The 22337-nt window shown below is 38.2% G+C and overlaps 1 protein-coding gene across 1 annotated transcript in view; it reads right to left on the reverse strand.

Annotated features, from left to right (window-relative positions):
* Positions 1–3305: 3305 nt before the first annotated feature.
* The window catches only part of si:ch211-266k8.4 (rab GTPase-activating protein 1), a 56572-nt gene continuing 37540 nt past the window's right edge, over positions 3306–22337 (reverse strand). Inside the window, exons 13-15 of the mRNA XM_065957022.1 lie at positions 20886–21013; positions 16740–17015; positions 3306–3799 (exon numbers count right to left, since the gene is read on the reverse strand). Coding sequence (XP_065813094.1) covers positions 3733–3799; positions 16740–17015; positions 20886–21013 — 471 coding nt within the window. The 3' untranslated portion in view covers positions 3306–3732. The remainder of the gene's footprint in view (positions 3800–16739; positions 17016–20885; positions 21014–22337) is intronic.

Consider the following 22337-nt stretch of genomic DNA (forward strand, 5'->3'; position numbering starts at 1 on the left):
ACGAACCAGAAGCATAACATTATCTTTTTGAGCATAAAATGGCTTCTTTGATAAATCTGTAAATCTGTAAATCAGCACCTCACTAGGTTCCGCTGACCCTGTTCTGATGTTTCATGTTCAGTATCAACTCACAACAAAGGGACTTGAAGAACTAAGATATGACATTTCCATGACAGAATCAGTGCTTTCTAAACAACTGTGTCACTTTTCACACTTCTGTAACCTCTGTCATGTACTCGTGTAACCTTCTTTCTTTGTGTTGTCAAGTCAGCACTTGAATTAATGATGTATACTCATTTCATTTGGAGTGATTATTTATGCCGTTAACATTCGGTATGTGCTGCAGTCCCTGCCAGGATTGAAACTGAGACACTCCCAGGTTAGTTCTTATCCACTGTGGAGCAGATATGAGGAACACAAGGACTCTCCTCTACTCCTCCTTAGAATGAAAGAATGTGAGTGCAGATTAGCTAAACAGGGAGGATGTGAGGAAACAGGAGGCAATCATTAACCTTCATATCCAGCAATGGATTTCAAACTCTCTCTCTCTCTCTATTGCTCACATTTCTTCTCTCTCACTCTGAATCAGTCATTTACTGTTTCCCTTTTGCATGTTTTTTCTTTTTCTTCAATTCTGCAACTTTTCATCTTTTGTTTGTACAGACTGACAGTTGTTTCTTAAACTGTAAAAAAACAAAGCACATAAATACCTTTATTCAATCACACACATTTAAAAAATATTAGCTTTCACATTGTTTATCTTTTTTTTTTTAAATCCATATATTTGAATGTTCGTAGCTTGAATGTTTTTTTTAAATTCTCAGAAGGTGTTTACAAGGTTTTAACTTTCCAAAGCTTTTCAAATCAAAAGGGAGATTTTTAAGTTCCTAGCTGCACAAATGAATTCAGGAATGAAAATACTAAGTGTGTTGTAATATATAACTATGTGTATGCTAACATTTTAAGTAAAAAAGTTAAATAATAATAATAATTTAAATAATCAGAGACACAAATATAAAGAAGTAAATTCCATGTTTTAATCTTTCATTTGGTCGTTCAGACTGTCTTCTTTGAATAGGCAACATTAAGTTTCAATGATTTAAAATTCTAACTTTACCAGGTGTTCATCTTACTGTTTGAAAAAAGTATGTCACTTTCATGTTTAGCCAATCAGTGGAATCATTTATTCAAGAGCAGTGAGAAAAGGAGAAGGGGTATCAGGAAAGGCTGAGTTTATTAAGTGTTCACATTTATCTTTTTGTCTCTAAAATAATTCTTTGATATGTTGTAATAATGTTCTTGGTATAGGCTCTTGATTGCATGTTTTTTTTTTCCAGCCAGTGTGGGCATGGACTTTTAGAAATGAATGCCTTGCGCTGTCCAGCTAGTATAGGAGCTTTACTTCATTTGTCCATGACACAAATTTATTTTTAAATGATCTCAAATCTGCTAACTACTTTCTGCCATGGATAAAGTTTGGGGGGACATTTTGGCAGGTTGCGTTCACACATGCAGCTCACCCTGAACATTTTCTGGAATTTTATTAAGCAGTGTTGTGAGTGCTTAAAGGCTTTATGTGTGATTTTTTGATCCAGCAGATGTCACCCCTGAGCACCAGCATGAAACTAAAACAACTCGCGCTGCATTGTTGTGTTAGCATGCTAATGCTAGCGATCTTTATTATGCTGGTATCTTCACACTGCATGTAAATTTACCTGAAATGAGCGTGATCTAGAAACACAGTTAAGCAGTGAGTACAGTATGTTATTCTTCTTTTCTCTAGTCCCTCAATTAAACAACTTTTATACACAAGGGGAGGAGTCAGCCAGCCGTCCTGCCGATGTAAACAAACTGAAGATAGGACTCTGAAAACTCTGAAAACATCACAGACAGTGGGACTCGGGTGTTACACCCATTGTAGACAGTCATGACTCACAGAGTTATTCAGAGGATATACTTGATTTATATTATATTTAAGAGTGAAAAATCACATGAATACTTTAAAAAAGGCAAAAACAAACATGATCAAAAACTCAACAACACGAAGAGGCTAAGATAAACTACAAAATATAGAATCTTTACAACAAATAAAATCCCCATCAGAACGGTTCCTCTAGTGTCAAACTGAGACTCTTGATTGAAATGTGAACTCTTTAGTTTCACATTCAACCTCAAAATAGATTTTCTGTGAGGCCAGATAAAAAACAGTAACAGATTAAAAGCTCGAGCAGTAGGTGAAAGTTAATGTTTTCATGCAACAAGAGCTAATCTCATAATGTGACGTACTGAAACTTTTCAGGCCAACTGAACACAGGTATGTGACCTCCCTGTCCAACCCTGAGCTCTGGCCAAGTTGTGCAGTTTACCTTTGATCTTGAACTACCGGGTCAAACCATTACAAGGCCAGAGGGTCCACTCTGTGCATTCCACAGCTTTTAATAAATTACTTAGAGAACACTTCTCAGTGAAAAGGGGAGGATGACTACGTTAGAGATTAGAGGGAGAACGAGGCCAAACTTTACTCATGATCAGTTCTGAGGGTTTGGATCCTTTTTCTTTTAAAAACTTTGAGTATCACAAAGTGTCACACACACGCTAGGTGTACGCACACACACACATGCACAGAGCGTTCATCTATCCACTTCAAATAGTAGAGTTTTTGGTTCAGTAGTGAAACATTCACTAATAAAGCCTGCTAACAGCTGACATCTCTACATTTGATGTTTGTGGCAACGACACATTTAAATGCTACAGTTTTTTGTTTGTTTTTTACAGATTACAGAAACAAGACAATAAATTAGCTAAAGGTGTGATTGCTTAAACAACACTCCCATTTAAACTTCAGTGGCACTGCAGCTTATTGTAGTCAAGACCACGCCGAGACCAAGACACGAGACCAGAGTTCTCCAAGACTAAGACCATAAACATCACTGAAAAATCATCATCTTGATGTCACTCACTTAGATGTTAGAGCAGCAATGTTGCGGCCGTAACCACTGCATAAAAATCATACTATAAATTGAAGTTATTTGTTCTTTTAGAAAGGGGCGTTTTCATTCTAATCTCAGTAATCGAGTGGAAAAATCGCTCGTCAGTGGTAGTCTTAACCGGTCTTGATTTAATATCTGCAGTCCACCCAGTCCAAGACTGAGACAAGACAGAGAGAAAATGCTTTTGACTCCGAGACGAGACCTTCAAAAAGAGGTCTGGAGACTGATTTTGCGTACTTCAACACTACTGCAGCCCACAGGTCAGACAGCCTATAGAAATAAGTAACCATTATAATAAAGTCATGATAAGAAGTCTTCATTAAAAAAGAATTTTAATAGTTTTAAAGACAATAAAAAGCAGTCCTTTTGAACAGTACCAGGGCAAAGCACATACATAAAAAAATACATCTGGGTCTACATGCATGATACTTTACCCTCTAAACATTTGTATTACAAAGATGCTTCAAAATGCATTATATTCATAAACAGTGAAAATCTGCTTTTACACATCTATGTTACTTAATAAACATTTTTAGATGATCTACAGTTTGGTATAGAGAACCCACACAGGAGTCCTCAGATGACATTAACTGCAATTTAATATGGTTCATTGTTTTTACGAGTTACTCATCTTGATCCCAGACCAAATGAGATCACCTGATCTATAGGACTAAAGTTTGTGGTTTCATTAGTTATGAAATGTTGCATCTCTTCACTTGTTACACACAACCGGTCTTCACCGTCAGATCAGCTTGGACTCTCTGGTGTTTCGGAATGGGAAACTGGTCTGATGTCTGGAAGACAACTCCCTAAGAAAGAAAGACAAATGAAATATGATTATACAGAGAAACACAGGTTATGCTAACGTCCAAACAGTAGCAAGAAAGAAAGAAGCACACAAGCAGTAAACACACAAACATGCTGATGATCACTCAGGCATGAACTTTCTTTCTCAGAAATACCAGCATTACTTCTCCTTGTGTAAAGGTCATGAGCAGGAAGGCAAACTTCTCTCACAAGAAAGAAGCACTGAGCTAAACAACAACACGCTTCTACTAAACTAGCTGTTAGAGAGTGTTGCAGTGTTCCAGTGCTGCAGACACCAGAGATCCAGGAGCAGCTCACGTTAGCTGAGCAGACCAAGGAGCAGCTGCTCCATCCAAACAGACAAAGCTTGATTTGAAATCACCGCCAGCTTTACAATCTGTAAACCAGGCATGGGTGGTTCTAGACAGGGGCCAACAGGGGCCAGTGCCCCTGTAACACTGATCTTGGTCCCCCCTGTGGCCACCCCTCCAAAAGGAAGAGCCCCCTTAATAACACACTGGAATTCGACTCATCAACCAGACTCACAATCTAGTATTAAATACTGTTACTGAAACAAATATAAATCATGGTATTTAATGATGTGCGCTATTTTTTTGGCATGATATATATATTTTTAAAGCGATCATCTTTGTCTATTTTTAGCCTTGGTTTAATGTTCCTCTATGACAGAACAACTGACCCCAGTTTGGCCCCCCTCAGTAAAAGTGGTCTAGAACCGCCACTGAAACCAGGGCTAGTCAAGTTTATTTATATAGCAACATTACGACAGGCGTAGACTCATTGTGCTTTAAAACAGAAAAATAACAGGCAAAGATAATAAACAACAGTATATAAGAGCATATGAGATAAAAAGGTAGTTGATATAAAACAAAGGTTTAAGACAAAAACATACAACGTTAACATTCTAAAATAATTAAAACCTAACTAAAATCTTGTGAGAAATGATTTTCAGATTGCTTTTAAGAGAACAAACTGTTGTAGCAGATCTTAGATCATGTGGTATAGAATTGGAGAGAATGGGGCCGTTATGACTGAAGGCACCATAGGCTGATGTAGAGTGAATTCTTGGTACAGTGAGGATACTTTTATTTGATGATCTCAGGGAACTGTCCGGCCATTCATGGATTTGAAGACAGTTAAAAGTATTTAAAAATCAATTCTAAGACAGGTATGTTGTGTGGACGACATGCTCAACTGTTTAATCTGTTGCCTTCACAGAATTAACAAAGTACCTACATTATTAAAAATTAAATGTTAATTGAAATGTGTGAGCTGTTATTAAGTATTGGCACAAAAAAGTAACGCTCAAGTTACTTCTCTCAGTAACTAGTTACATGTGGAAAGCAGTAACTGAGTTTCTTTTTGGAAGTAGTAATACGTAACTAACTAGTTACACATTTTCAGTCACTTTCCTATAACTGGTTATTTTTTCATGAAAAAGGTGTATTTAGCTTGTCAATAAGCAATAAAGCAGATATGTGGATTCACATATCTGAGAAGAAAACACACATTTTGAGTAAAACAAAAGTGCATTGTGCTCTTTTTAGATGTCATTTGTTCCTCTGTTCTCATTAGCTCCTTGTTTCTCTTTGCCCTCTTCAGAGACTTCAACATTTTGAAATCTTAAATCACTGATGGCCCGTTAAATGGATCATTTCAACATGGAGCAGAAATGTTCTTCATTTACACATGACAGGTCGGGTTTCTTTCTGACACAAAAAGACTTCATATCAAAAGACACTTTGTTCTGTCAACCAGATATCGACAAGCCTAACTTGACTCCACATGACACCTGTTTAATAAGATGAATGACTTTGTCTTGACTGTGGTGTGAGGGTGAGTGTGTGTTTGATTGAATCAGTGTTGTTTGGCCTGTGTTTGATTGTTTGTGAGCTGAGTGAGTGTGGAGCGATTATCCTGAGCAGGTTAGCCACGGTGGCTTTAACTGCATGTGGTTGGAGACAGACTCAAACTGATTGTAAGTATCCATTCACCATGGCCAGCCCACAGTCTAGCCTTCTTACAATATTCATCTATGGAGCTAATTCAATGGAAGAATTGTCACTATTGTGATTGTGACCCTTGACACAAGCCTCACATTATACAAGCTGTCCAAGTCAGTCATTGCCAATAAGCAGCACAACCAGTGAGGTAGGCCCCACAGAATTCATTCCAGTCTTTAGATGAACTTGAATAACCACATTCACACCCAAGAAAAGTCTGAAAAAACTATTATGCACCTCATAATTATTTCCTGAGGAATGGATATGGCTCTATAGAATGAATACATACAGCTCTAAAAACTAACACCACCCAGTTTGAAGACTGACCACCCACACACAAGAAATGACAAAACAAGTGCAAATAAAACACGTCTTAGTCAACACAACGAGAAATGTTCTCACACAATCACTGGAGCTAAACATGCACAGACAGTGTCCTATTAAGCGTATGCAGTTTCTTCCATTGAAGGGAAACCAAGACATAAATTAGCACTTTCCTTTTTGCAACATCTACCTTTAACCTCTATTCAGATTCTTCAGTTCTTCTATCACATGCGTCACACTGCCACCCGGTAAATACATGAGCTGAGCACTTAACTGAAAAACAACACAGGTTGTAATCTAACTATGTATACATTAGAAAAGTGACACCACTCTCCTACACACTATGGAGATGTGAGACTGTTAGCTTAGCATAATATGTGGAAGAAGAGGGGAACAGCTGGCCTAGCTTTCTGCAAACAAACCTTTCTAAGGAACACCTATCAAGCTTACTAGTAATAGAGTGGTGAGATACTTCAAACTTTTACTAGAACTAGGGTTGCTTCACTTTTAAAAATCAAATTTAAGACTTTAAAGGGTTTATGATTTTATTTTGGCAACCCTTTTGAACAATGCACAATTTATCACAATCATTGCTGATCTGATTTCTTTTAACAGTCAGATGTTTCTCTAATCGTCAATCTTTGCCATGGAAAATGTAAAAAGGGATGTTTTCTTTTAGCAGGCTGCTCAAACTCACTTTGTCTGACACCTATACCTTGCTGAAGTTGGCAGCTGCAGCATCAAGAAGAACAACATAGTAATAGTCGGTCTCGTTCGCTTTTGTAGGAGATATTAAAGCATCAGTATTTATTTCTGTTTCAGGAGCTGTGAGAAAACAGAGATATTATTCATGTCTGTCAGAGGATGTTGAACTCAAAGTGAGCACAATGAGCTCTCTTGACAAGTTCAGGCCTGAAAGATTGAGTCTTATGACTGATGTAGAGCTCATTGCAGTTTGCTCCACTGTCATATAAGGTTACTAAGTTAATATTGTTTCCTGCCATAAAGAGTCACAATGGTCAAATGCATGCCAAAACATTTAGACACACGCACACACGCACACACACACGCACGCACGCACGCACGCACGCACACACGCACACACAAGTCTGAAGGCCTGGTACAGTAATGTGATAGTGTTAGCTGAGTGACTTGAGCTCAGGTTGCTTTATCTTAGATCATGTGAGCATACACACTCTACATTGCCATGATGACACTTGTGTGGGAGGCATGAGCTACTGCCACAACACAGGATGTTCACTCTGTATGTCTGTGTCACATTCTGCCACTGCACATGCTCATGAACCTGTGTTCATAATGGGTAGGCTTGGAGGAGAAAGGAAGCTTTTTTTAAAATTCTGAAAGTATTCAATGATGAATATGATGTTTAGTCAGTTCAATTTAGCAGCTAGATCCATGAAGACTGAAACGAGGTGGAACTACTAAACACACAAGCAGCTGGCTTTAAACAGCAGAACATATCCCTATGCAACTGATCCTGCCTCTCTGCCTCTCTTCCAATCAATTGTTTGATCTTTATCATCAGCAGCATCACTATCTCTGATACTCAGCTTGTGTTTCTACTTTCAGTATAAGCAGCAGTGGTGATGTAAAAGGGGTTAAAAGGGGAACCTGAATATGCTCTCAGTTCAACTGAATGACTTCACATGACTGTGTGTACATGCATGTTTGTATGTGTGGGTAATCGAGATCTTTTCACCTGACTCGTAACTCAACCACTTTTGTTCAAACTAAGCCCTCTTCAATGTGGCTTGGTGCTAATTTGACACCAAGTCTAAATGTTTTAACACTTCAATTGCGGCTTCTTTTGAAGGGAAAATATATTAACTCAGTAATATTTTATGACAAGGAAGGAAACTAACGTGAGCTGTACATCACTCACATGGACATATAGAAGTGGTCAAGAAGTAGAAGAAGTTGTACATGAACATGTGCAAAGCTAACATATTAGAGACAAACATACACTGGTACATGTTTACAGTACACATGTTGTGTGCTATACCCCCAAATACAAAGTGAAGAGATTCCTACCTGTCTGCTCTAGCAGACATACATCCTGCATAATTTAAATTCAATTATACTGTCAGGAGAACAGAGAAGGAAGAGAACAGGAGAGAGAGAGACAGGAAGCCATAATGTGCTGCACCAGTATAACCATTTCTTCGAATCACATCAACTGAGCTCAATTACTCTGTAGGCCAAAACTTTGTAATAGCACAGAGATGCTAATGCTATCAGTGTCCAATTCAGCTAGATGAAAAATAGATACAAATGAAAGACACATCCTCTGTTAACTTGTCCAAGGCATAATGGTAATACTGATCATTTCAATGACTGATTAACTGGAAACAGTTTGACCAGTGTAATAATTAAGTCTACGTTTTCTAAAGGTAACCAAAATGTTATATTACAAAAGAAATACACAAATACAAAAATGTAAGAAATGCCAAAGATGGTATCTGCCAAGGGCAGCAGGGAGAAGATTAAAGGTAGACTTTACAATGAAATGAAAATAAACTTTTGCATTCTCACTTGCTTATCCATAGAACACGTGGGAACGTTAGGCAATATTCTTAACATCCTGATAAAGGGCTGTCAACAATATGTTTTTGTAATCACTAAATATTAAAGGTTAATCATAAAAACTTAAAAACATAAAACTCATATTTCATTGAATGTTTAAAATTCCATCATTTTGCATTTCAAAACAGTGTTTAAAGACTTTAAATGCGATTTTTTGATCCAGCAGATGTCGCCCTTGAGCACCAGCATGAAACCAAAACAACTCACGCTGCATTGTTGTGTTAGCATGCTAATGATAGTGATCATTATTATGCTCGTATCTTCACACTGCATGTAAATTTACCTGAAATGAGCGTGATCTAGAAACACAGTTAAGCAGTGAGTACAGTATGTTATTCTTCTTTTCTCTAATCCCTCAATTAAACAACTTTTATACACGAGGGGAGGAGTCAGCTGGCTGTCCTGACGATGTAAACAAAGTGAAGATAGGACTCTGAAAACATCACAGACAGTGGGACTCGGGTGTTACACCCATTGTAGACAGTCATGACTCACAGAGTTATTTTCAGAGGATATACTTGATTTATATTATATTTAAGTGTGAAAAATCACATATGAAGACTTTAAGTCCATATTCACACAGTAAAGCATGTCTCAACAGTGTCTTGATTTGGGAATAAAATGAATGTAAATATATAATATTGACTTTTAGAATTACTATTTAAATAACTGCTGCGCTGCCACAGCAGTGTGAAGCTGTCTCCTACCGTATGGTTTCAGACCAAAGTGCTCTGTGAAATACAGAGTTGATCTTTCTTTTTTATGAAAGGATAACAGTAAAAAAAAACAATATGCAGGAGTGCATGTGCAAAAATGACTTGCTGTTCTCCAAAGAACAGAGATGGGAACAGATGAGATGGGAAAGGCGATGGTAAACAATTTAGTGAGAAAGTTTAGGAAGTTCAGAGGAGGGGTCTGGTAACATATCTGACTCTTCACTGATGGTACACAGTAGAAGGAGAACTAACTGAATCTCAAACTTTTTGATGTTTTGTCAAAGCACTTCAACCTGGCCGGGAGACCTGGAGATGTTTATTTGACACATCAGTGAAGAGCTGGGTCTTCTCACTTATGGAGACAATAGGCTCAATCATTCACCACCAACTTTTATAGCCCTATGTCCCTCATCCTGTCCTCAGCAGGTGTTCAGAGTAAGACAGATATCAGTTGCAATCTCACATACGGGCTATAGGAAGTGCTGTGAAGATGATAAGACTTTAAACATGAGAGTTCATTAGAAGCAGGAGAAATGTAGATCGTAACAGAGTGAGTATCTGTGACTCATTTAATTCCATTAACAGGATCTCTTTTTGGGGTTGTTTAATTTCTGCAGCGTTTGGCCAGTAGACAAAACCTCAGATCTGTAATCAGATACAGACATGTATCACAAGCAAGTTCACTTTTAGCACTGCTGTGCTGCCACACTTGGAATCACAGGGTAGTCTTTTGTCAGATTCTTACATAAACAAATAAGATCGGGACTTTTAAGCACCCTCTCTTTCCCGTCTTCTTCTACTGCACAATTTGGTCTGTGGGAAGATACTGCTTTTGTAAAGTGCTATATAAAAAAATATATTATTTCACAGAGTTGACAAATATGCAATTCATAATGTGCAATTACTTAGAGCCCCTCCCCCTCTTCCAATTTTCTGGTCATCTTTGTCATTGGATCATTCGATGTAAGGGTTTGTTATTAATGTAGCTCTTTCCTTCATCTGTACATTAATTGCAGTCATTGCTATTAATGCCAAACTATAGTCCTTTTCTAAACAAGACAAAATGTAAAGATCATGTAAGGGTAATGATAAAACTTGCTATACTGTCTTTTGTGGTGCCATAGAGAGGATTTAACAAGATGATGATGGGAAAAACAGAAAAACAATGGAAGTGGGAGTGAAAATGAAAAACATATTCAGGTTGATAAAGGAGTGTGTGTCTGAACTTGATGACAAAAAACAACAAAGTTTGGTGCCAAACAAAGAGTTGGGCAAGGGGTTCTAAATCAGCATGAGAGGGTTCTGTTGTTGATAGCTGACAATCATTGGGGATGCACAGTGGAAGAAGTCAGCCTAGCTCTAATGTGTGATTAAAGTTGATAACCACATTTCATTGTAGTCATTTTACTATGATTATTATTGCACACTGAAACCTAAGAAACATAAATATAATACTGAGAAATATGAGTATGTATAATGTAAAGCCTTGAACCTGGAAAGAATAACTATGTACCAAAATGTCTTTGCATCAGGGGGCTTGGGAATTTTTTATCCTAGCTCTGTTTACTTTTGTACTTCTAACCTACAAGGCTTTTTCCCTGACGGCCATTAACCATGACCTTTTCCATTCACTGACAACACTAGCATTCAAATATGCGCTTTCTTTAAGATTATAGATAAGCAACAATTTATGACATGTCTTGGTGAAACCAGATTTTTCCATTAAGAATGACAGTACCCTTTGTGACACAGAAAATAAAAACTGAGCGCTGACACAAAGTCATTTATTTTCCATCTATTCAATTTATCACTTTCCTCTGCTGCAGGCACGGAGGGCACCCTTTCATTCAGGCTGAGGTGTGGTCCATTCATGGTCCATTCACTTTTACATTTATAGCTGTTGGCTTTTTGTTCCCCTCTCTAAACAAACACCATAGCTATTCAAAAAGCTGTACATTGTGTCTTGAGGCTTAACTCATGTATCTCTGTTAACAGTAAATCATGCTGTAGCTTTACTGTAGTGATGTGATAGATTTAATAAGGTTTCTCTAAAGTGGTCATGTTTAGTTCAAGCAGAAATACTTTACACACAGGATATCGCAATAGGCTACGTAATGATGACATTGTTGAAGGTTCTTACTAAACAAAAGGCTACCTTGGTTCTGGACCGAGAAATCAAAACAAAGGCAACTTCAAATTAGAAATTTTGACTATAAACTTGAATTGATATACGTGTGGATATCATGAAAGGGGAAATATTTTAAGGCAGGATTTAAACAGTTAATTGATCTCTGTTAATGTATTTCCTTTCCAAACTATAATCAGGGTAAAGGTTGACACTCATCATAAAGTCATGCATGTTTGTGTGAGGCCTAAGGCTGAGTCTTTGTCAAAACAAACACCACGGTGTGGGATGTCATTGGAGCCTTGCTTTTTCACTCATGTGTGACCTGGAGGATGTTATCATTCACATGGCTGAATTATGCAACGCACGCACGATCATTACCGGTTGAGATCCCTGCACCCGGTCTCTCACACACACACACACACACACACACACACACACACACACACACACACACACACACACACACACACACACACACACACACACACACACACACACACACACACACACACACACACACACACACACACACACACACACACACACACACACACACACACACACACACACACACACACACACACACACACACACACACACACACACACAATATTGCTGGGAAATCTGAAAGGAATGTAATGCATTTTTGCTGCCAAAATAATATTAAAACTTCATGAAAATATGTCTAAGATGAAAACCAAATAAAAAACTCACAATTCTCTACATCTAAGCATGGCACAATTAATTCCTACTTGTCTTCTGTTTTAGAAATGAGACCCAAGTTTGTCACGACTTGTACATATAGTACCAAATGATATCAGAATCTATCTTATAGCAAGGACAAAGGATTCACACATACAGTAGGCTCAAGGCTACCCTGAGGCTCTGCAAACTAAATCAGACAACTGACCTGACACAAAATCAAACCTGGAATATAAGTTGCATCAGTATAAAGGGGGTGTCCCAGAGGGAACAAAGGCTTAATCTGTCTTCCTGCATGATGATTTCGATTGTGTCGAGTGCACAATGTGCAGTTTCTGTGCAGCTCTTTCTATAGCCATCCATTTTCCCCATGTGTGGAGTTTGCAATCCTGATAGATACTGGTACAGTAGTGGAACTTTCAGCCTGCTGTTATGTTATGATAGCTGTGATGTATGGACCCGCAGCCCACAACCAATGGGCCTAGAGTCAGACTACACACCTCTGCTTGTCAAGTGTATTATTTATGTCCAGAGTCTTCATAATCCAGCCATCCTCAAGGTTTATTTACATAAAAGTATATCACCATTTTCTTTAAATGAATGACTGTGACCGAATAAGGGTGAGTAAAAAGTCTTAACGGCATGCCAGGGGATGAACTAAATGGCATGTTGTTGTGTATACATCCATGTGAGCAGCAGCTTTGTGTTTTGAAACATTTTCGACTGAACTTGTTAACTACTGCACATTTAACAGTGATTGAAGCCATGCCTGATTAGTTGATGGTAGTCCGGGGGATGAAGGCGTCACATGGCTGCTTAAAGCACTAAACACTGCAGTTACAGCTCCACTGTCCCTTTGTTTCTTTAAATAGGATGTGCTGCGTTTGATCACTGATCCGTTCTGTATCCTCACTACCCCGTTACATAACACCACAACACCTGCATCTTAGCAATTCCCTTAACAATGGTAGAGGCTGTTTATGTATGTATGTGTCTGTTTCTAGTGAATTCATGTATGAGATTCAGTTTGCCCGAATGACTTAGGATATTTTATGCATATAACCTCAAACTATTTCACAAATTTACAAAGTTACAATTTTCTTTAACAGATTCTTTTGTCCAAAGCAACATTTATCTGAGAGTAATAAGAACACAAGCAAGGATCTAACAGGAGGTAACAATGTTTCAAGTCAGATCAGACACAGGTGCTGACAGGCACTGAGGCAATGCAATGGATTCTGTGTTTCATCAATTGAAGCATGCACAATTATCAAGGTACATCAACATGAACATTCAGTTTGAAAACACATGATCACGCTTTGTGAGATACTATGGAGTGTGTAGTAAAGCCAATATTATTTCTGAAGCACCGGGTCACACAGAAAACTTTATCTTATGACGTCTGACCCTTCTCAAGAAGAGTCCAGATCAAGTCTTCTACCCCCATTGATATTCAGTTCAGAGTATCTGCTGAGAGTCACAAATCCATAAAGACATTAAAAACGTACTACTTTCATGTCTCTCTTTAATGTCCTAAGAAAAACGTGCCTGCATCTAAGATGTTAATATTATTTCGTTTTTTAATTTTTACTAAATATATACAAAAGGCTGATTTAAAAAAGCCACTTTGATACAGCATTGTCGGTCTATCTCAAAAAGTTTTTTTTCTTTTGCTTGCAATGGATTTAATGTGTATGCTGTGTTGCATCTAACACTGAACTGAAAAAAGATAAATAAATTAAATTACATGAAGAGTCTCATACTGCCTTTGCTGGTATTTATGGACATCTGCATTCACTGCTTTGCCCTTCATACATTTGACAGCTGTCTTAAACAAAGTATCCATGCAGCTTACTTTGCCAATATCTACATGCTCAGCTGAAATAATGATCGTGACATCCCCTTTATGTACAGAGGCCCCGTGATTCCATTGTGAGCACTTGGCAACAGCAGCGAGGAAAAACGTCCTTTTAATTGACGAGATCTCGAACAGGACCGGACATCTGCTTTAACCACCTTGTAGCACATGATACTAAATGAACATGTGTCTCCGCACACTTCCCCAGAGAGAGAAGATGAGAGCTGAGTACAGGACCATAGAGTGGCTCCCACACTGCTGAACATACAGCCTACAACACCAGAGGATCAGGTGACAAGCTCTAGTCAACACACACTTTAAATCACACTAATGCCCACTAGCTCATGCAGTATGCATAGGTGTGAATCATGGTTTTGTCCTGTTCCAAACATGCAACCTAATGGCTGCACACTGGACTCTGCCTGTTGTCATTAAAGCTGGTACAGATAATGTACTTAAGTCACACATTCAGTCCGTGCTCTTCTGACAGACTGCAGGCATAACACATGTTCTGCTGCTCTGACATGGGGGAAAAAACATGACACTAATTATGTCAATGAATTTATCTGATCCAACTTCCCTCTGTGTCCTCACACATTGACTAAACAACTATCAAATACTGAAGGGAGACTGTTTGTGTGTGCCTCTATAGGTCAGTGTGTCCACAAGAGTGCGTTTTGTGTAAAAATAAAATACAGAGAACTCAGTTAAACTATAAGTTGCAAAAATATACAGGATAGAAAATACATGCAGCATTGAAAATGTTCCTTTTATGACTGTGTAAACGTGTGATTAAGAATAAAGAACTGGGTGCATGTGTGTACCTATGATTGTTAAAATACAGGTTGAGCTTGTTACCTGGCACTGTGACAGTATTTGCTCGAGCTGTGTTTCTCTCAGGGAATATGTTTTCTGTCTTGATTTCCTGTCTGTCTCCATGTTGTTTACCGTGTCTATGGTTGTACCACAAGTTTCACATGATATTATATAAATAGTTAAAATGCCACACTAGCATACAGTGTTTATCTGCATGTTTTCTGCAATATTGCAGTGGACCCATGCCATAAAGACTCCATCCCTTCCCCTGTATGTAGCACTTTATCTGTCATTGTCTCTCTTTTAGTTCTGTTCCTTTATCTGACCTCCAGAAATTGGAAAAGTAATTTCAGACTGGGTGTGTCTGGGCCTCTGGCAGACAGATAGTGTCCATCACTAAGGTAGGAAAGACAAAACAGCTTAGCTCATCTTCCTGTGCAGGTCAGATGTTTTTCCTTGTTTTCACACGCACATGGAACTACACACACATTTAACCACAAACAACTCCACTTCAAATTGTCATCAGGAATGCATGCATACATAAAAGAAAGTTCTTATTTCAATAGCAGATATGTGTCTAGTTTAAGTTCTGTGACATTCTTGGGAGGGACTTATTGCATAAAAGGTGGATAACCTACTAAACAGGAAACTGCAGGTCTATTTATGTGCTGTGGTGTCCCCACCCTGCCCTGCTGTAAAATGCAATGGAACATAGAGGAGAGTCAGTTTGCTCTTTTGTCTCCACGTCAACACACACACACACACACACACTACTATCATAAAGCCATTAGACATTACAATAAACTCATCAGTGTGATCTGTTAATATTGATTTTAACACCACGGCCTGTCACAAAACTAATTGATGTAAAAATCATGCAGGAAGCGGGCTGTGGTTTTTCTGGATGGTGCTGCTCTTGTGGTTAAATTAAGACATTTGTCAGCATGAACCTTTCAGAATGAAAAAGTACGACACAACAACAAATATCAGGGCTGAATCTATGACCTTTTGTGGATAGAAATAAATCATAAACATAAATCTGATCAGAACCACAGATTGCTTCTCAATTTAGCAACGGAATAAAATGAATGTTTTTGTTTGAGGTGTGGTGATAGTTCTCTACACTGTCCTTGTTTTCTGATGAAAAAATTAACAACAACAAAAAGTTTAATAGATTTTTGATTTTCAAATAACCTAAAGCAAACCGTTAGCTATTTCAGTGGAGGGCCACTATACACTTGGTATCTTCATTCTTTAAAGAATTAAAAATCTCTGAGTGAAACGACAAAAACAAAATACAAACTTGCATAGAGTAAAAAAAAAAATCATAGTTAAGTTACTTTTTGAAGGGATTTCTTTCTCAAAGAATCTTAAACTTCTTTCATCAAGCATACTGTGAGTGTTGAGATTATTCAGTTTAGAGCTCTCCATTCATCAAGATGACAGCTTAACAGTGTCTCTAAAAACTAGCTAAGCTGTCAGTAAAACCTGACATGGGGAGGTCAAATAAAAGTCACAGGGATATGGGCTGACAGGAATCTTTTTGAGGTGCTTTTACACTCAAACCTTTATTACTTAACCAGTAAAAGGAATAAATAATACTAATCAGAGCTAAAATCCACACATTTAGAGAATGCAGCATTGGCAGGTTTTATGCTCAACTTGCATTTCTTAAGACTTCTGAAAGTGCGATGTGCGATTTGGGGGCACATTTAAAAAAGAGTGACTTTATAAACTATTAGACAAATGAGATTCTCGTGTTGTTCTTACTTGAGGAGAGCTGTCCTGGATGTGTCCTGCTGCTTTGGCTGATCCTCACTTTGACTTGTGCTGGAAGATGACATACTTGAAGCCAGGAAAGAGGGAGAAGGAGGAAATGTGGAGGAAGAGGTGAGGGTAGAGGAGGAAGTCAGTGTTTGGCTCGGATGATTCTTGTTGTATCGGAGGACACGGAGTGACTTCACTCTGGTGGGCTGCACTTGGCTGTGTTTGCCGTGGAAATTGGCCACCTTTCCAACCGGACCTGTGCCTGCCCTCTTGAAGGTTCTAGAATAAAATATTATAGGGTTAAGGAAGTACTTGCTCTCCAAATAGTTGTTAATTAATCAGTATGAAAATTTTTAAGGTTTCAACATTAATGAGCACTTCATGTTCATGTGCCAGTAAATTGTTGGCGAGATGGCCAACCAGATGATTAAATAACACAAAATCAAAGTGAACATATAAAGCTGCTGATGCAGGCATGAGGAAGCAGAATACAGTGCAATTACCAAGAAAGAAAGCAGTGCCTTGTAACTTCTGTATGAATATTCTCCTGTCGCTAACTTCCTGTGCTTCTACCAGTTTCTTAACAAATTCAACATGTCAGACAACCATTCTCACAGGATTTCTCCAGACAAAGACATAAAGAAGGTCAAGATGCCAAGACAATGCAGTATAGCAAGAGATATGTAACACGGTCATGGTATAATGTCAAGCTACCGTGGTATTCAAGCATTGTGACTTTTAAGGCTATAGGTAAGGGAACCAACCCCTGAACTTTGACCCTTCCAAACTAAGAAAAGTGTGATACAACAAGTCCTCAGCAGATTACATTGTTCTTCAGGTAGTAAACTCTAAAGTCCAGCTTAGATCTATGAACATCAGGCAAAGACAGGCAAGTATTTATACAGTACAAGTGAAAAGCATCTTAGTCAAAGACAATTAGAAAAGTCTTTAAAATATTGATTTAATTCTAAAGTAGTTAAAAAAATAATTCTTGCTAGTCCAGCCACACAAAATTATATTTTTGGTCTACCAGAAACGCTACATTTAAAAAAGTAATGTATGACAGAACCAAGGGTTATAAGTTTATAAGCATGAGATCTGCCAAGGTAAGGACCAGTGTCATATGACTTCTTTGACCAGAGTAACTATTCTATACCTGCTCTATGTTTCTGTATGTTTGTCTGAATACTAAGAAATAAAGAGCAAACAATGCTCTCAAATGTTCCTCTTTCAGCAGAGCAATGCCTTTAGTCATCTGTTGATCCACAAGACAAGACTTACAAAAAAAATGATAACAAAATGGCATTTTGCGTCACTGCAGTGACAAACTTAGGAAAATAAATGTTTAAAAAATGGTGCAGGCTGGGGCGCTGGTGGCACAGTGGTTAATGTGCGCACCCCATGTATGGAGGCCTTGCTCCTCCAAGCGGGCGGCCCAGGTTCAAATCCCACTTGTGGCTCCTTTCCCGCATATCATTCCCCACTCTCTATCTCCCTGATTTCTGACTCTATCCACTGTCCTGTCTCTCCATTAAAGGCACTAAAAGCCCAAAAATAAACCCTAAAAAAATCTACATCTATGACTAAGTCATGAACACAGTCTTAGCAAGTTACTTGTCTGTTGTAGCCTCCTAAGATAAATGTAACACATGGATAATTCTATTATCTACTCTTTAAAACAGAGAAAAAAAATCTATCTTGAAAAACAATTTTTTTTAAACAGTGAAGGAGTCATTAAAGTTGTCAATAAGATCATGAACCTTTCAAATCAGTCTGGAAAATTACAAAACATGTCCCCTTCACTGTTGCAGGGATAAAAACTTTTAATTGATGATAGTTCCTTTTCTTTTATTCAATGCTTGAACAATGCTGTATGTCCAAAATGTGCATCAAAATACATTTTAGGATTTAATAAATCATGAATTGATTGATGAGAGAATGTATCAGAACAGATACAGTAAGAAGGGGATTTTGCTCTCACAGGAACTGTCCTTGACTATTGCTTCAAATGCAAAAATATATTCTAAATGTATGGTGTGTTAACCCTGAGCAGTGGGACTTAATCAAACTTGTTCTCTTCCTTGTTGTATGTCTCTTCCTGTCCTGTCCATCCTGTTGATTTGAGTTTTTATCTCTCAGGTGTGCTCTGTTCTCAAGGCCTTGCAGGAAGCATTTTACAGTTACGTCCTCCTCTACTAATTTGTCACCCAATAACAATAATGCTCATGGTGACCTCTAAGGACCCCTTCTGACCCACAGTCTGGTGATAACAACCTAAAGCACTGAGCACAAAGACTGTATTTGTGAGGAATTACAAGTATGCTTAAAGCACTAGCACTTACACATGCATGCAAACACATTGAAGACAGAGCGTGCAAACACGCACACAGTACTAACACAGGAGTGACAGCCTTTTGTTTGGAGTAGTGTCTCTGTCAGAGGGAGAAACAACATTACAATGAGAGGATTAGAGGACTGTTGTGAAATGTAAAGTTCTGCTGTATGGCTTGCTGGTTTAACTACAGATTTACCAAATGTGAAAACATGGAGGTAAAATACAACTTGTAATTATGAATATTTAACTGAAAGAGATCCACAAAAGATGGTGATGTCATACATGGAGAACAGCATGCAGCTCTCATTTAATAGCTAAGGATGTATACATACATGTAAAAGCAGTGTATTTCAGGAACTGGCCTAATAAAAAAAAACATCAGTTGGAGCACATCACATAGTTTTGTATTATACACAGGTACAGATGATCTGAAAGAAACCTCTCACAGAGATGCACACTGCTAAGTTCATGTCTTGGAAATCTTTGTTGGTAATATGTGTTGGTGCCCCTTCTTAGCAAGTTATTTGTTTTAAAGATGTATGCACGTCTTGGGAAAGAATGGCGGCCTTCTGCCAAAACGTATGATAGTGCTATAAGGCGACTAGGGCGATCTGTGGACATGGGAGGGACGCTACTCTGCCGGTTGAAAGTTGTTATACTGTAAGATCGACTTACAAACTACTATTTGAAGATGGAAAGTTTCATATTGTTGCTTTAAGTTCTTTTCAGGGCTATCTTATGGTCCCACTTTCTTCTGCTTCTGTGAGTGAAATTGGCAGCTGTGTCCAAGTCTGTGTTGGACGCCATATTTTTAATTATTTAAATATTGATATTTGGCACTAGTGATTTGATTATTGTATTACACAATGCATGACAAGGATATTGCCATTCCGATACTTTGTCCTACCCGTAATGGCAAATGGTAAATGGACTTGAACTTATATAGTCTTCCGACTACTCAAAGTGTTTTTACACCGCTGGTCACACCTACACATTCACACACTGATGGTAAAGACTGCTATGTAGTATCATCCATCAGAAGTAACTAATCCCATTCGGGGTTAAGTGTCTTGCCCAAGGACACAAAGGACATGTTGCCCAGCTGGGGATTGAACCCTTGACCTTCCGGTTGAGAGGCGACGACTCTACCAACTGAGCCACAGCCGCCCGAAATAGCCCTAATAATTAAACATATCTGTTGCTGCCTTCAGATTACTGACGGGATTTCAAAAGTTAAGGCAAAGCTTGTCCAACAGTTTGAAGCAGCTCTGAACCCAGGTAGTATTTTGTTTCCTCTTGTTGTAAAAGTCATCAGCTTGATAGCTTATTGAAATCCTTTTAATACTTCTATTTACAGCAATTCACTTTGTTTTGGCTCACTTGCATGAACCCATCACCTAGTTTCACCTTTCCCCCTTTGTGCACTCTGCATGCTACACTGAGCAACTACACAGTCGGACAAAGACAAAGAGTCCACTTGGTGATTTATCACACAGAAAGTGTCTTGGTCTTAGAGATATGATGAGCTTCAGAAAGATTTACTGTTGGTCGACTGTCACTGCAATATAATGCAAAGGTTGTTACGCTATTGGGCCCTTCATCTTTATGCTATATACAAAGCATGAGGGAAAAATACACTTCTTGCAGAAACTTGTTAGAATTTACACTAAGAGGTCCACAGATGGCCATTTGTGTGCACAAACAGTATCCTACTACACAGTCAAATGAGAAAAACAAACAGTTGAGGAAAGAGCTGATAGGCATGAGTTCAGGCATGTGAAGTTTTGTATGCCTTGTTTAACCTTTGTCCTCACCTGTCAGCTTTACCATTACCAGCTGTATCAGTCACATTGACAGATGCCCCAGTGAGATCACCACCGCTTCCCTGCACTGCAGGCTGCTGTGCTCTGCCTCTCTGCTGGCTTCGCCTCCTGGATCTAATCTGTAAAAAGAGGTAAGAGGAAGGTGATCCATCCGACCATAAAACAGATAACCAGGTCCTCCATCATAATGAAGAGGTATGTATTTGCTCTTTCTTCACTCCTGCCCCCAAAGTGGGTTAAATAGCATTTAAAAGGTACCTCTAAAAGAAAGTGTTTAAATCAGTTTCCAGACTAAAGTGCTTGTAGTCATTGTGTTAGGAAGTAAGATAGCACAAAAAGATAACTAAAAGGATTTGAACATCTTTAAATCAAACATCTCTAAGGTACAGCATTTTTCTATGTAGACCCAGCCAAGACACCAGTTCCAGTGCAAATACAAATAAAACTGCTGCGCTCATGATGGATTTACGTTGGGTCGTTTTAACATAGCAATGAGTGAGGTCTTTTACCTGCTCTTTGGTAATATTAAACAATAGTGAGTAAGGTATTTTACCAGCTCTTTGGTAATATTAAACAATAGTGAGTAAGGTATTTTACCAGCTCTTTGGTAATATTAAACAATAATGAGTAAGGTCTTTTACCTGCACTTTGTGTATTCAGATAACATTTGTTGTGAATTTGCACTATACAAATAAAGATTGATTGATTGAAAACAAAACAGACAGGAAAGGCATTCAGCACACAGGAGAAGTGTCAGGAGGAGGAAGTCTGGAGAGGACTGAATTAAGTCCTAATAAGGCAATTGCATTTCTCATTTACTCTACATTTACTTGACACGCCACCTTATATTTCCAAATAGATCACTTAGATTTAGAATGATTTGGAAAATATTTGTAAATTATTTAAAGTCCACAGAGCAAAGTAGGAGAAGGATTTACCTCCAGATCAGTTCAAATCCTTGGAAATAAAAACCCTGGTGAAACATCTCTGGAAATGACCTGAGGTCTGGGTCATTTGTGTGAGGAAAGTTTACCCAGAACAACTGAAGTGGTCTACATAGACTTATTGACAGCCAGCCTAACAGTTCACAAAGGGTTTAAGGAAGTGCATGAAAAACAGAGTTGGGTCATTTTTAATGAACAAATAAATAAAAAAGTTAAGTGTACATGAGTTCACATGGAGAATAAAAACATGACTAATCATTAACGATTAAAAAAAAGGGGGCATGTGAAGGCAACTTTATTTTGTTAAAGATGAACTTATCCTTTGTTTGTATTTCAACACAAGATTTCCAATGTTTACTTTGAAAGAAAGCTTTGGTTCTAATTCATGTGGACACTTGATCCTTCAGGAAACATGTAAGAACACACTGGTATTTCCAAGACAATGAGAATGTTTGTTTTTGCATCTCCAAAATGTACAGCTGAGGTAGTGTCTGTCAGA

The sequence above is a fragment of the Labrus bergylta genome, chromosome 7 (genome assembly GCF_963930695.1).
Source record: "Labrus bergylta chromosome 7, fLabBer1.1, whole genome shotgun sequence".
Lineage (NCBI taxonomy): Eukaryota > Metazoa > Chordata > Actinopteri > Labriformes > Labridae > Labrus > Labrus bergylta.